This window comes from Ambystoma mexicanum, chromosome 6q (genome assembly GCF_040938575.1).
Source record: "Ambystoma mexicanum isolate Mex_15411 chromosome 6q, UKY_AmexF1_1, whole genome shotgun sequence".
In the NCBI taxonomy this organism is placed as follows: Eukaryota; Metazoa; Chordata; class Amphibia; order Caudata; family Ambystomatidae; genus Ambystoma; species Ambystoma mexicanum.
Genome location: NC_090937.1, coordinates 1,168,913,531 through 1,168,928,630, shown reverse-complemented (window position 1 = coordinate 1,168,928,630; position 15,100 = coordinate 1,168,913,531). Strand labels below are relative to the sequence as shown.

General features: G+C 48.2%; 1 protein-coding gene across 2 annotated transcripts in view; it reads right to left on the bottom strand.

Annotated features, from left to right (window-relative positions):
* Nucleotides 1-15,100, bottom strand: part of PDS5A (PDS5 cohesin associated factor A) — a 1,291,333-nt gene that overhangs the window by 931,739 nt on the left and 344,494 nt on the right. For both annotated transcript variants that reach the window (XM_069631774.1, XM_069631773.1), the window contains exon 16: nucleotides 3,371-3,510. In XM_069631774.1, the coding sequence (XP_069487875.1) occupies nucleotides 3,371-3,510 (140 nt within the window). The remainder of the gene's footprint in view (nucleotides 1-3,370; nucleotides 3,511-15,100) is intronic.

The following is a 15,100-nucleotide window of genomic DNA, read 5'->3' as shown; positions in this document are numbered from 1 at the left end:
GGTTGAGGAGGAACTATAGTCATGTTTGCGTCTGTTTGTCTATTACCATAGTGAAGGTGGTGGTGGTCGGTCCAAAGGAGTGGAGAGATGGAATAGATAAGTTGATTTAGGTCGGCCAACCAGTCGAGGGTTCTGCCTTTTGAGTGTGTTTGGTAGGTTTACTTTTTGGGCAAGTCCTTGTTCCAGTAGCAGATTAGAAATAGCTCTGGCATCATTGTCTGTTTGGTCAGTAAAGCCAAGGTTGAAGTCCCCTAGGATAAGTACCTGAGAGGTTGTCTTTGTATTATTGGAGAGGATGCTTAAAATGTTATCCTCTAAGGATACAATGGGTCCCAGAGGTCTATACACTAGGTAGATTGTTAGTGTTTAGAGCTAGATATTGGTATTTTTGCTGTAAGCATTTCACAGGGCATATTTGGAGGTGATGGCATAAGTCTGATTGCTAGTTGTGTTTTAGCTATGATGGCGATACCTCCTCCTCTAGCGTTGGTTCTATCTGCTCTGAAGATTTGGTAATTTTCAGGGATTGCTAAGGCAAGGGCAGGACCTGCTGCATCATGTAGCCATGTCTCAGTGACTGCTAGGAGGTCGAGATTATTTAAGGTGATCAGGTCGGCTATGTGTGTAGCGTGTGGTACCAGAGATCTAGCGTTTATGAAGGCCATATTGAGTTTGGCCGAGTTGACAGTAGTATGAGTTTTAGTGGATTTGCAAGGGCTAATTTTAGTTTTGACTCGTTTCTGCAAGGTAGCTGTGGCCGTTTTATCCAGATAGTGGGGTTGTTTAGATTTGGAGCGGTTATTGTTTGGATAGTCGTCCTGTTTAGATAGGCCATTTGCTTGTGGTTCATGGAGGCGAGGTAACCTAGCTCGAAGTTTATTCCTTTCTGTGATTGGACGAGGTGCGGATATGGTGTGAGACATGATGGTTGGAGTGTGGCTTACTGCGAGGCAGTTGGTAAAGGTAGTCTGGTGGATACTTATCATAATGGCAACGGTTAACGAGATTTGGGCAAGGTTTTTTATATTCATATTTGCAGTAGGGTGCATGCAACTGTTGTCTGATTTGGTCGGCAGTCGTGTGCTGTGCCGGGAGAGGGAGGATGTAGAAGCAATACAGGGTTGGCTAATCCCGCCAAGGGCAGTTCACAGTAGGCAAAGTGGGCTAATCCCGCCAAGGGCAGTTCACAATAGGCAGCACAGAATAGGCTAGTCACAGTAGGCAAAGTGGGCTAATCCCGCCAAGGGCAGTTCACAAGGACAGTGGGCAAAGTGGGCTAATCCCGCCAAGGCCAGTTCACTGTACAGAATGAGGCAAGCGGTTAAGGCTATAATATTGTTTCATAGGTAGCAAATTTAGGGTATAATTACAATATAATCAAATAATTATGATGCATTATTAACTAGTATAGATGACCTAGACTGTTACTTTCTTGGCAACCAACATGCAGTCAGGTGATGGTGCCATCTGATAATGGCTAGCATGCTATAGAAGGTAGTCCATGTAGGCTATGGCAATAGTGATAGTTGGCGAATATATTATAAAACATCAACATAAATTAGCAATAGGACTAGAGCGGCATGCTTAGTGTAGTGCTGCGAATATAGATGCAAACACATTTGTATTGGGATCTTGTCAGGCAGTGGAGCATTTGTATGCACGCAGCGTTACACTGTATGATCATTTCAAAGTGTGCTGTCAGAGAAGTCTTACCGCCTGTATGGGTGTTAGGGCAGGAATCGGCGTAGGGGTCGACGGGCTTGCCGTATGGATGGGGGGCCCATCCTGGGTGTGGACACTGCTCCAGCAATGGGAAAGGAGCTCCCAAGGGAGCTTGTTCAGCTGGAATGTTGGGTGTCGGGTGCTGCAGCGCTTGCAGAGATCAGATCAGAGTATAGTGGCGACGGCAGCCCGGCGGCCGCTGACAGGCACAGACAGGCATGTGCCTTGAGAGAGTGCCTTTGGGGAGGGCAGGCTAGCGCCTTCCGGCGGGGCCTCTCCAACAAAGTATTGGCGGTGGGCCAATGGGCTTCTAGGTGGTTGCTAGGCAACCGGGTAAACATATGGCAGCGGACATTTTCAGTAGATTCTCGTGGTCTGTAATGGAAATTTCAGCCAGGCCAAGTGAAACGTCAGCATCATACAATTACAGTAACCCTTCTGGGGTCACTGTAAGGGGCAGCAGCGTGTTTCTCAGCTCTGCCTCCTGTAAATGCTGGAGCGCTGTGGAATCATCCAGCAGCCCAGCATGAGCAGGATCGATGTCGGGCAGATGCGGGCTGGGCTCCTGCCCACCGACGCTTGAGGGAAGAAGTGGCACTGGCACAGACAGGTCTGTGCCTTGAGAGAGTGCCTTTGGGGAGGGCAGGCTTGCGCCTTCCGGCGGGGCCTCTCCAGGAAAGTATTGGCAGCGGGCCAATGGGCTTCTAGGTGGTTGCTAGGCGACTGGGCAAACACGTATGGTGGCAGCCATTTTCAGTAGATCCTCGTAGTGTGTTTCTGTGACCTTAAGAGGTGGCAGGTAAGTAGCTCCATGTAATATAGTGAAGGCTGGTCCTGAACAGTGCCAGTTCAGACTCATTTGTGGATGACCAAGGCTCCACATTAACCTCTCAGTATGATCTGTGCATTATATACATCATCATGCTGGAACATAGCTATCTAAGTTGAGGGAGGTACCGTAGAGCCAGGTCGAGGACGACGGCAGCAAGCCAGTAGGAAGTGCCATGTGTAGCATGACTGAGTGGGCTTCAATGGCCCTCAGTGCGCAAGAGGATGGGTTGCCATGGTGATGCAGTGACAAATGGGATATGTTTTAAATACCTTAATGCACGCTTTCATCAGACCTCAAAACTTAGCTTATGGCGTCATGGTGATGTCGATCACAGTGAGCACGGGGGCAGGGATTTCAGGTGTTGGTCCTATCCTAACCACTGAATGCCCAAATTGGCAGGTACAAACACATGTTTCCATCCTTGGCTGCGGAAATTAGTGTGAGAGACGCTTGGTGAGGGTCTGTTAAAGTAGTAGTAAGAGGTGCAGCAGCGCACAGCATAAGAGACTGCATGGGGGTGGAAGCAGTGTGTGACATGGTGGGAGAGCCCAAGGGAGTATGTCTTTAGTTGTAATGAGGGGATGCATGAGGTTGAGCCTAGTCATGTGACCAGTGACAGGCACTACACAGAGGAGGAATGATGATACTTTGAAGAAAACAGGTTATTAGAAACATATGGTACATAGTCTTCCCACAGGACATGGTCCTTCCTTCACTGCTGAGGTTTGTTCACTTCCTGTGAAGTAAAAGTTACTTTTAAAAAAAAAAATCATCTCACACTAACTTGTTCAACAAAATATTATTACATTTTCTTACCACACAGACATCTGCCAGTTTACAGGAACACATGGGGCTGATGAGCACATCCAGCTGAGATCTGAGCTTTTCATCTTCCCCCAGAACTTGGTTGAATTTCTTCACAAAATCCTGTGCTTTCCCAGGGTCTGGCAGGTTCTCTAAATAGCAAAGGGAAATTAATCATTCACTTCTAAATAAAATGCACTCAAAAAGCTTTGGTACTTAATTTAAGGTAAGCATTTGACCATTTGTGCCTGTAGAGCCATGTGCATGTTATTAGTTATGTTAGCAGTGTTTGTAGAACACAAACAAAACAGTCTTCAGATTCTGTGAGGGAACGCAGATGTAGCATGTGCGCCGTCATTCAAAATACCACATGTTTAATAATTTCCCTGAGTGTCTGTGGTTCCGGGTAGATCTAAGGTGAGCCGGAAGACACTACAAATTTGGAGCCAAATGTGAGAGTGTATGGTCAGGTGGGCCCTGGGTAAAGTGGGAGAACCCAAAAGATTTTCTGTGGATGGTCTAGAAGAGCAAGAGGGACTACTACTTTACCTTTGCAGCAGGTCCAGAGGAACGAAGGGCTCTCAAAGAAAGGCCTCACATGAATTTGAATTATACGCGTTACTTGACAGGCAGCCAGTTGAGTGATTGGTTTACAGGTGAGATACAGGAATTCAGGGGAGTGTTAGTATACACACAAGCCATCACATTCTGAAGACGTTGCAGTCTCCATAATGAATATAGGAATGACCAAGTTGATCGCAGTTGCACAGTGTAAAGAGGAGCCTAATGCTATGACAGCCTGGACACAGTGATGATAGCCAAGGCAGGGAAAAACTTTCATAAACGTGCACAGATGATAGAAGTTTGTTACCAGAGGATTGCTCAGCAATTCCAAGGACAGATGTTTGTCTACAAAGACCCCTAAGCTATTTACTTTAGCCAAACACTTGGGACAAGTCTCAAAAGAACAGTGTTAGGGAGATTTATTAGTGTTATGCTTAATTCCCCTCGCCTAGTGAGACCCCCAGCACTGTTTGCTGGTCTTCTGGACCTTTTATTTATTCTTTCCCCCTCGCCCCCCCATTTATTCTTTTCTGCTCTAATCATGGGAACTCTTGAGTGTTGCTTTCCTTCATACCTTTTAAAAGGCATGTGTTTCACTTTTGCAGTCCCCAGCACCCTATGTGCAGGGTGGCTGAGGGCCCTTCGGGTTCTACTTTTATATTCTTTAATTTTCCTTAAAAAATACTGTTCTTAAGGAAAGAGGGATACTTTTTATCCTTCCTAAACTTTTACTTTTGAGAGCTCAGCATACCACACCTTATGTGGAGTGCCGAGGGGATACCTAGTATTCCTCCTGCTCTCTGCTCCTGTACCTTTTTGGTTACAGTGACAACCCTATAGTTACGGCTGGTGGCAGTGGACGTGTTCTACCAACTTTTGTGCAGTTTTCCTCCGTAGGATATGCACACACATGGTGGCTCCTCATTATCCTCGCCATTTCTTGTGTGGTTGTTCTTTATATGCCCTTCTGCCATCATGGGAGGGGGAGGTCTTGATGGGAGTGTTGTCTTTGCTGACAACCCTTTGTGTAGCCCGCCATGGCTCCAGTGTGCCTGCGAGGACAGGAAGCAGGGGAGGAGCCCAAAACTCCAGTATCCTTTGTCTGCGTATGTGTCCAAGTGGAAACAGTTCTCACTGGGTGGGGGCAGGGGGTAGCTGTCCTGATTAGACAGCCAGCCACCCACCCCTTTCTGTAAACTGCAGAGAGAATTTGCAGAAGAATGAATGGGAAATCCTGATAAAAAGGTAAGGTTCCTGAGGCAGAAGGCAAGTCGACCACTGGAAGAGAAGATGCAAAGCAGAAGACGACCAGAGATGCCAGCAGAATCTCCAAGTAACCGCGAAGAAATCACTGCTGTCCTGACCCAGTTTTCAAAATCGAAGAGAACTCCTCCTTCCCTTTGGCTGGTGAGACCAACAAACTATAAGACGACCTGCAGAACGAGCCATCCCCCGACATGCTCTGGCCATCCAGGGCTGCAAATCGTTAACACCAGGTGACCTCTGACCCAATTGCAGTGTGTCGTCTTCCCGTGAACAAATCCTCCCAAAACTTTGGTGAGCTCCAGTTGGACCTCCGGAGACAAGATCCCCTTCTCCAAGTTGAGTGCAGGACTGCAGAATCGAGGCGGATTGACCGGGCGGTAACTGTTCACGGTTGGCGCTTGTAAAAAGGCCCCAAAACCACAGACTGACGTGGCCGTCAGAAGAATTCATTGCAGAGGGTCCTTTCCCGGGACAGCTGTGGAAACAGCCCTTCGAGAGTCCCTCCTTTCGTCACCACGACCAAGGAACAGGAGACTGGGTCCTTCCCCTGCTGCATAGGAGAGAATCCAGCTGCATCATCTTCAATACTCCTTAGCTACTGTGGAGATCAAGGTAGTGCTTACCTCAAGCCAATGTATCAATCCTGTGTCACTGGGGTGCTGAATCCAGAGTTTGGGTGTTCACTTAAACCCATTGCCCAGGCCCAACAGCTTGTGCACCTATAGGGAATCTAGGGAGTCCTTTCAAAGATCCCCAGTAACTTTGTATTCCACTAACGTATCCTATGTGAAAGTAATTAAAGTATCCTGAGGAACTTTGCCTTTTCTGCTACTGCCTATGACTTTGCACCACTCCTCAACTGACTTTGAAGAACTCTCAACTAGTTAGGGCATGGACCTCTAAAGTATCAGAATCATTGAAACGTATTACATCGTATATGGCTGTTGCTAGTGCCGAATAACCCCTTTTTACCTTGCAACAGAACATTGCTCAAAAGACTATACAAGGTGAATTGATTTATCTTAGAACTGTGTTCATGTCTGGTGCAAGCCACTAGTACTGAAGCATTCATGTGAAAAAGTGTTGCTTATGTTTTCCATTTGTGTTGGTTAGTCCAAATAGTATTTAGCTTTGCCTTTTGTATATAAAAATAAAATGTTTATTTTACCATAGCTACAAGCGTGCGAGTTTCTTTGGGCCTACGTATTTACTGAGTTCATTATACTTAGCTATAGCTCACATCCTCCTCATAGGATAAGCCTGGCTGCCCTGCCATTCTAACAAACCTTTGGATAGTACAGACTTATAATAAGAGTTGGGGCCTGTATGCCAAGGCATACTTTTATGGAGTTTCGACTGCTGGTAGACTTTAGGAAATCTCCCCCAACACAGTGTCATAAGGAATCAAAGTACACTTATCAATTATCAATGATTAGCATTTGTTTTTTCCAGACGGAGTCAACAAATTGCGATTTATGCAACTGTTCATTCCAGTCATTCCATTTTAGAGGCATCACTTGTATTATTAATGTCTGTAGATTGTCAAAATGTCTAGAAGAATTTGGGTGTTATCAGCAGAGTTTACAAAACTCATGGCTTGAATGAGCTTGGAAAAGGGTCACAGAAATATTCAAAAGACGGTTGGGATTCTGAGAGTAGAGATTCCATTTGCCTCAGACACCACGGCCAAGAGGCCTAAAAAAAATGTTTCCATGATCCAAGATGCATTAGTTGCCATCAAAGTTGGGCTGCCAAAGGGAACACTTTGTGCCTCCAAGCATCCAGCGTATTAGTCTCCCGTCAGAACGGAAGGATGTCGTCTTGAGACTGGCTGTCGCAGCATGAATAGCCACGCTCTTCATATGAGGCATCGATGGAAACGAAAAGCCAGATCAGTCGGTGCCAGACGGTGTTTCTTAGCCAGGTATCTGACCACAGCAGTGACTGAGGCTGGCTTCTCTTAGACTTGTAACACTGCACCCCCCACTGCCGGGTTGAAGGCCATCAAGATCTCCCTTCAAGAACAATCAAGAATGTCAGTTACTTAAACTGAACTTTTAGCCGGGTGGGTGCTGACAAACCCGGTGCGTTGGCCACCATCTGCTGGAAAGAAGCAGGAGGCTTCCGCTCAGAGTCGAATAATGCCCAAATCCGAGAAGGTGTTGCGGCCACTGGATTCCTGTAAATTAGAGGCCAGGTCCTTCAGATATTGGCCCTTTATGTAGTAATCCTCTGGGAAATCTCTCACCTCTCTTGATCAATGTAGTTCTAGCCCAAATAAGATGGGATCACCCTCCTTGTCAAATACTTTAGACATCTTTGACAGGAACTTGCCCATTTTGTTGGTGCTTCAGCAGCACGGGCAGTGCCAGGAGCTGGACACTCAAAGGAGGATCAGCACTTCATCCGTGTGGGTCAGAGACCTTCAAAGTCCTGGCCGTACAGTACTATAGTACAGTGGGCCCAGGAGCCTTGGCAAATATGTTTAGCATCTTTAGACATACATCTTTGCATTCCTCTCGGATAGAGGATTGGGTGGGAAAACAACTTAATGGCTGAACTCTGAGAACCAAGAGCAGAAGACGACTTGTGTCTCAAACAACCGCTTGGGGAGCAGGACCTTTTGCAGTGCTACTTCTTGACTTACTAGTCTGGGATCAGTGTTTTGAAGAAGTCCTTTTGTCTCCTCTGTGGCAAAAAGTAAAGAGTTTTGTGGTATGCTCCCTTAAGGACTTAAGGTGCATGGATTGGCACCATCCGGAATCCTGAGGTTTGCAGTCCTCGGCCAGGCAGTATTAACAGTTTGTGGGCTCAGACACAGATATCCATCTACCACTTTCCTGCACAGGGCTTGAAGCTTAATGCTTCAAGGTTACCAAGGTTAGGAGGCATGATACAGTGCTTGGAGCCAATTTATTAGTGGCATTCTTGTAGCACATAGTGTGCGCAGAACAAAGGAATCAATATCAGGGGGTGCAGCAGCTGATTATATACTGGCACAGGCGTCCCGTGCTGGGCAAGTAGAGGAGTTGAGCAAGGGAAAGGGACGTGCCCCTTGATGGCCGTGGGAGAAAGGAATCCATTAGAAGAACTAGTTACTTCCTTACCTGGTAACGTTCTTTCGATGGGATGTTCCGACAATGTATTCCACATCTATGACAGGTAGATCACCACAGCTGTGCAGCTTTGGAAAATTGTCTGCGTCGATGACGTCGATACGCTGTCCTAGATCGCCTCCGTCGAGCCGACGTCACCGGATGTTATAAGTAGGACGCATGACGCCTGTAGCCTCAGTTCTAGTTTTTTCCCCCCAGAACGTGTGGCACCAATCTTCTACCAGTAGGACTACAGAAAGCCTTGCGGAAACGTAAGCTGCAATCGCATAAGAAATTCTGTAGCGGAGCAGGCTGGGTGGGAACGATGTGCAATACGTCGTCGGAACATCCCATTGAAAGAACGTTACCAGGTAAGAAAGTAACTTGTTCTTCGAGGGGATTGGTTCCTCCGACGTATTCCACACCTATGACAGACTCCCAAAGCAGTACCAACGTATGGAGGAGGGAAAAGAATTTAGAATTTTAGAATGCCCAATTAAATTGCAGAATAGAGGACCGCCTTGCCAAAGGCCAAGTCCTGCCCATGGATAGAATCCAGGGAGTATTGTTTTACAAAAGTATGGACAGAGGCCCATGTGGCTGCTTCACAAATGTTACAAATGGGAACCACCCTCTGCAGAGCAGTAGTGGCAGCCACACCTCTAGAAGAATGGGACTGTAAGCCTACCGGAGGGTCTTTTCCCGCCAAGCAGTAACATTCAGAAATGGTCAAGATAATCCATCTAGACAAAGTCTGCTTAGTAACAGCTTGTCCCAAACGGCTTCCAGCGTATCCTACAAAGAGTTGATTGTCCACTCTGACCTGGGACACGCGTGAGATGTAGAAACTTAAAGCTCTCCTAGGATCCAACCTATGGAGCCTCTCCTCTTCCTTACCATGATGTGGAGGAGGATAGAACGCCGGGAGAATGAACTTCTGGCTTAAATGAAATTCCGACACCACTTTCGGAAGAAAAGAAGGACAAACCCCAAGGACAACCATGTCCTTACGAAACACTGAAGGGTGGCTTAGCAGATAGTGCCTGCAACTCACTCTGCGAGCGGAAGTAACCGCAACTAGAAATACAGTTTTAAGGGTTAACAGTCCCAAAGGTCAAGAATGTAAAGGCTCAAATGGAGCACCCATTAGGAATTTTAGAACCATGGGAACACATTAGTGAGCCGTTTCAGAAACTGCGAAATTAAAGGAATCTTAAAATAAGAACACTCCCCAGACGAGCGCTTAAATAATGACAGCGTCGCCAGGTAACCTTTAATGGTACCCACTTGCAGGCCCTTGTGGGCCAACAAAAGCAAAAAAGACAAAACCAAAGAAATGGCATATGAAAAAGGATCCACATGAAAAAGGATCCACATTCTTGATTCTGCACCAGTGGCAGAACTTTCTCCAACGGCAACGGTACAGGGACTGTGTTGCAGGCCTTCTGGCCGAAAGCAACTCCTCCATCACGTCTTCAGGGAGGTCCCAATCCTTATACCTCAACCTTTCAGAAGCCAAGCATGAAGGTTGAGGGACTTGACCTCTGGATAGAGAACCTGACCCCCCCCCTCCCGTGAGAGCAGATCATCTCGGTAGGGAAGACTGCATGGAGGGCAGATGGACATGTCGAGATGGTCCAGGTACCACGTTCTCTGGGCCCATGCCGGAGCAATGATGATCATTCGGGAACCGAACCTCCATAACCTCTGCCAGCACTTGCGGAATGATGGGGACTGGAGGAAACGCATACAGCAGTGGGAAGGACCACTCCACTACGAACGCGTCCCCCAAGGCTCCCCTTGGAGGAAATTCCCGCGAGCATAATCTTTCGCACTTCTGGTTGACACTGGTGGCGAAGAGATCCACTTGAGGGGTCCCCCAAAGGGCGAAGATCTCCAGGAGAATCTCCTGAGCCAGCTCCCGTGCTCTGCCTGCTGAGAGCGTCCGCCGCCTCGTTTTAGTCTCCGACCAGATGAACTGCTGAAATCAAAATGTCCTGCTGGATGGCCCAGAACCAGAGCTGCATCCCCCCCACCCCTTTTTGTTGAGGTAGTGCATGGCCACTGTATTGTCCGTCAGAATCAGGACATTCTTCCCTCGCACAGACGGCAGAAAAGCCTTCATGGCTAGGCCGATGGCCCTCAGCTCCAACAGATTGATATGGAGTCTGGACTCCGACGGAGACCAACGACCGCTGACTGTCAACTCGTTGGCATGAGCTCCCCATCACGTGAGGGATGCGTCCGTCACGATAGTCACCTCCGGCCAGGGTAGCCAAAATGGAGCCCCCTTCATCAGATTGCCTTCGACGGCCCACCACAGAAGATCCTGGGCGACGAAGGGCGGCACCTGAACGGGATCCGACATCCTGCCGGAGGACTGCGACCACTGCATCTTGAGAGCCCACTGTAGAGATCTCATCTGCAGCCTGGCCTCTGGCACCAGGAGAATGCAGGATGCCATAAGGCGTAGCAACCTCAAGTACTCGAACACTGGGAGACTCTGGGCATGTTGAAACTTGTGCACCATCTGCAGAATATGATGAGCCCTCACCTGGGGAGGGAAAACACTGCCCCAGGGATGTGTCCAGCACTGTTCCGATGTACTGCAGCCGCTGGGTTGGCGTCAAATGGGACTTCAAGTTGAGGGAGAAGCCCAGCCTGTGAAGGGAGTGGCAAGTGACTGACAGATGATCCAGGACTTGCTCAGGAGAGCGCGCCCTGATCAACCAATCGTCCAGGTAGGGGTGGACGTGAATCTCCCCCTTTTGCTGAGATACACTGCCGCCACCACTATGAGCTTGGTGAAGACTCTCAGGGCGGAGATCAATCCGAACGGAAGGACCCGAAACTGAAAGGTACTTCTTGTGCGACACCAACCAGTCCTGAAGTTGAAGGGCCTGGAGGACTTGAGAGAGAGTAACCATCTTGAACTTGTCCTGCCTGAGGAGCTTGTTCAAACCACGCAAGTCCATGATGGGCCTCAATCCCCAGTCTTTTTTTGTAATAAAAAATATGGGGAATACCATCCCTTGTTCCTCTCTGCTACAGGCACCAGTTCTATGGCACCTTTCTCCAGCAGGTATATGATTTCCTGTGCAAGGAGCGGATCCGGACTCTTCAAAGAGGTTCCCTGGTGGATTGTCGTGAGGCCTCCGCCGGAAAGGAAGACAGTAGCTGTGGGCTATGATCTCCAGAACCCACACATCTGAAGTACCTTGTTTTCCACCTCTGGTACTCCTACGTTGGCCCCTTTGACTTGCAGCTCCCCTCGAGCTATCGAAGGAAGAGTAGTATAGAAAGGAATCTCCCCTCCATTGCTGTCCCCTAGGACGAAAAGGAGGAGGTTGGCGAACTGCAGCACTCAACGACTTTGCTGCAGCTTTGGAGGTCTGCAACCTCTCCAGGCTCTCGTCAGCCTTGCTGCCAAAAAGATGGTCACCATCAAAGGGCATGTTGATAAGCCAGGCTTGTACATCCGGAGCAAACCCTGACTTCCGCAACCACGCAAATCTGCGCATCACGGTGCTCGCCGCCATGGATCGGCTGATACAGTCTGCCACGCTCAGACCCGACTGAACGGATTCACACATGGCATCCTTGCCATCCTGTACAAGGGCAAGAAAGCCATCCCGTTCCTCCCCTTTGGGAATAGGGTCAGCCGCCAATGAAACATTTCCACAGAGTGCGAGTGAAACGTGCTAAGGCACACAGAGTTGGCTGCTTTCAAAGCCATACCCCCTGAAGAAATGACTTTCTTCCCCCAACCGTCAAAACGTTTGTCATCCCTATCAGGAAGGATGGTAGGGCACGACGCCTGTTTTGCTGGGGCCGTAGCCGCCTGCACCACCAAACTCTCCGGAGTAGGGTGCATGGACAAGTAGCTGGGGTCGCCACTGGCTGGGCGGTACTTTTTCGGCAACGACTTACCCACTGCCGGGAGACTCTCCGGAGCAGTCCAAGCCGCCGTCACCCTTCTTTGCAAGGCTATATGGAATGGCAGTACCAGGTCAGTTGGTGGACCTTGGTCCAAGATATCCGTCGGGTCATCCTGCAGAAAATCCACTGGTGGCGCAGACCACCCCAAGTACTCAGTCACCCTCAATATTAGCCACCGGTACGAAGACTTGGCATGCGTGCCAGGCTCAGGCATTACTGGCGTCGTGCAAAGACTGACGCAGGTCTTCCATCTGGCGATGACTAGATAATCGTTCGTCAGGAACCAAACCTTCATCAGACCCTTCGTCCACCTCAGAAAGGCTGGAATAAATCCTTGGATGAGGGCACAAAAAAAAAAAAAAAGGGACAAACATTTTTCGACTTGGCCAGAGCCTTCCTCGGGTTTTCCACCGGTCTCCAGGGTACCTCCGATAAAGCATCCTCGAAAGGCGTTGAGGGTGTCGACGGAATCTGCGTCTATGTCGAGCGTGGCGCCGACGGCTTCGACACAGGCCTCGAGGGCGGTGCCCCGAGCGTGTCCTTCAACGGCCTCGGCGCCAATGGCGTTGATGGCTTCCCCAGAGGCGGAGCCTCGAGAGTCCTCGACAGACATGGCGCCAATGGCGTCAACTTCTTCTTCGAAGACCTCACAGGCTCAGACGGTCTCTAGGGTTTCGAGGACCAGGACCTGGAGTGGGCATGGCTAGAGCGATCCCCTTGTCCGATCGGGACCTCGAAGGCTCCCGATGATCGCGCCGACCACTCGAGCCCAAAGGCATGCGAGCGGTGGCCCTAGCACGTTCCCTGCCGGCTTCTTTCGAAGGCCCGGACGGAACGGAGCCCTGCGATTGAAAAATCATCTCTGTACGAAATGCATCCCATTCCACAGGAGAAGAGTGCTTGTTGGGACAAGCAACCCGCCGATGGACGAGTCCTCGGACAAGGACGGTGACGGCGCTTCTGCGAGTACCTTAAAGAGGCAGAGGAGTGGCAGGAACCACTCCGGGACAGAGACCACCTGGACTTACGCCGACGAGGCGGAGTGTCGCCTATTGAATCGTCGGTCGAAAGCCCAGCGGATTTCGACTTTCGGGGCTTCAAAATCCTACCGTTGGAAGAACCAATAGAATAACTCAGAAGAACCGAGGTATGCCGAGATCTCCGAAGCGAACACGTTCGCGGAAAAAACAGAACCGAGGCTACGGGCGTCGTGCATCCTACTTATAACATCCGGTGATGTCGGCTCGACGGAGGCCCTCGAGGACAGCGTATCAACGTCATTGATGCAGAACATTTTCCGAAGCAGCACAGCTGTGGTGATTACCTGTCAGATGTGGAATACGTCGGAGGAACCAATCCCCTCTAATCCTCAGTTCTGAACAGCAAACTCCAAAATTGCTTTGCATCTTGAACTGTATTCACTACCTGTTGGGCCTTGTCAAAGCTTGTTCTTGGTGGTCTTTTAAGACTTCCTAATCAGGTACTTACCCAAATAGGAAGTCTTACTCTTGAGGCATTAGGCCTACGTACGTGTTAGGGAAAGAATACTTACGCTTAGATGTCTCTGGCATAGAACATGGTTTACATTAGGATTGCTTTGGCACTTTACAGCTCAGTTTCACCTGCTTTAATTAATTTGAAGTACCTTTACGGATTCTAGTTGTGAGGGCATCTTGGAGAAAGACACAGACAACAGATTCAAAGTTCAAATCAAACCCTTTTACTAACTTAAATGTCAGGATGGAAGACGGCCCATCTTGCCCTATACTATGGTGGGATTTCCCTTCCAAAACAAAACTAAGGCAAGTCAAAGTCCACAAGTTAAACTTGGAAATCTGTCTGTGTCCAAAACCTATACTTGCCCTCACAACTAATCTCATACAATGTGTAGGGACATCAACAGCAAAACAAATATGTTCAGCATAAAGTTCAGAGCTTGGTGTAGCTCACAGGTTCCTTCCCCAAGTATAAAGCAGTTCTAACAAAAGTCTTAGTATTGCCTTGAGTTCCAAATCATTATATGATTGACCAATACTTTGGTTCCCTCCCCCAAGTTCCAGAACGCAGTTTAAAACACAAACTATACTGAGGCTCTGTCCTCAAGACAATAAGTAGTTCCAACCTCAGGAATTCCTTCCCCAAGATATAATTTCAGCGAGATTTTAATATGATGGTGTCTCCAATGTTCTTAATGTTCTGTGCCACACTTGCAGGCTCTGCATATAGCTGGTCTTTGCAACACAAAAAGTTGCAGTTGAAAATGGAAGTGCAGTTAAATTCAACTTTTGAAGTTCATTTCCCAGCGTTCCATTCACTTTGCATTGAAAAACGCATTGGATTTGCTGGCCTTGTATTCACTTTAGAGTTCATTAAACATTGGTTCTGTAAAAATAATATGCGAACATGGTTTGCAATGTAAATTCCATTCACTGTAAGAATTGGCACACAATGTATTTAGTCGTGGGAAAGCTTAATTTCTTTTAGTATCTTCATAAGTAATGGTTTTCTTTTAGCGCAGCAGGGTTCGAAATTGAGGGGAGCTGTAGCTCCTGCTTCTAGCATATTAGGGCATGGGTAGCTTGAACAAACAGCTTCCAGGAGCTACTTTTGGTTCCTAGGGCTAACTGGTGCCTTCCAAACATGTAAGTGTGGCATTAACTGAGTACTTGAGAATGTTAATTAAAATGAAATGAGAAAGCATCTAATACACATTGAAACAATGGTTAATACAAAATGGACAAAAAGTTAAAGGAGCATCTCTGGTGGCTTCTGCCGACTGGGTGATGCACGACACCCAGGAGCTGGTTTTAGCTCCTGCTCTTTGAATCTCAATTTCAAACCCTAAGTGCGGTCATCAAAAATGTGCAGATATATTTTT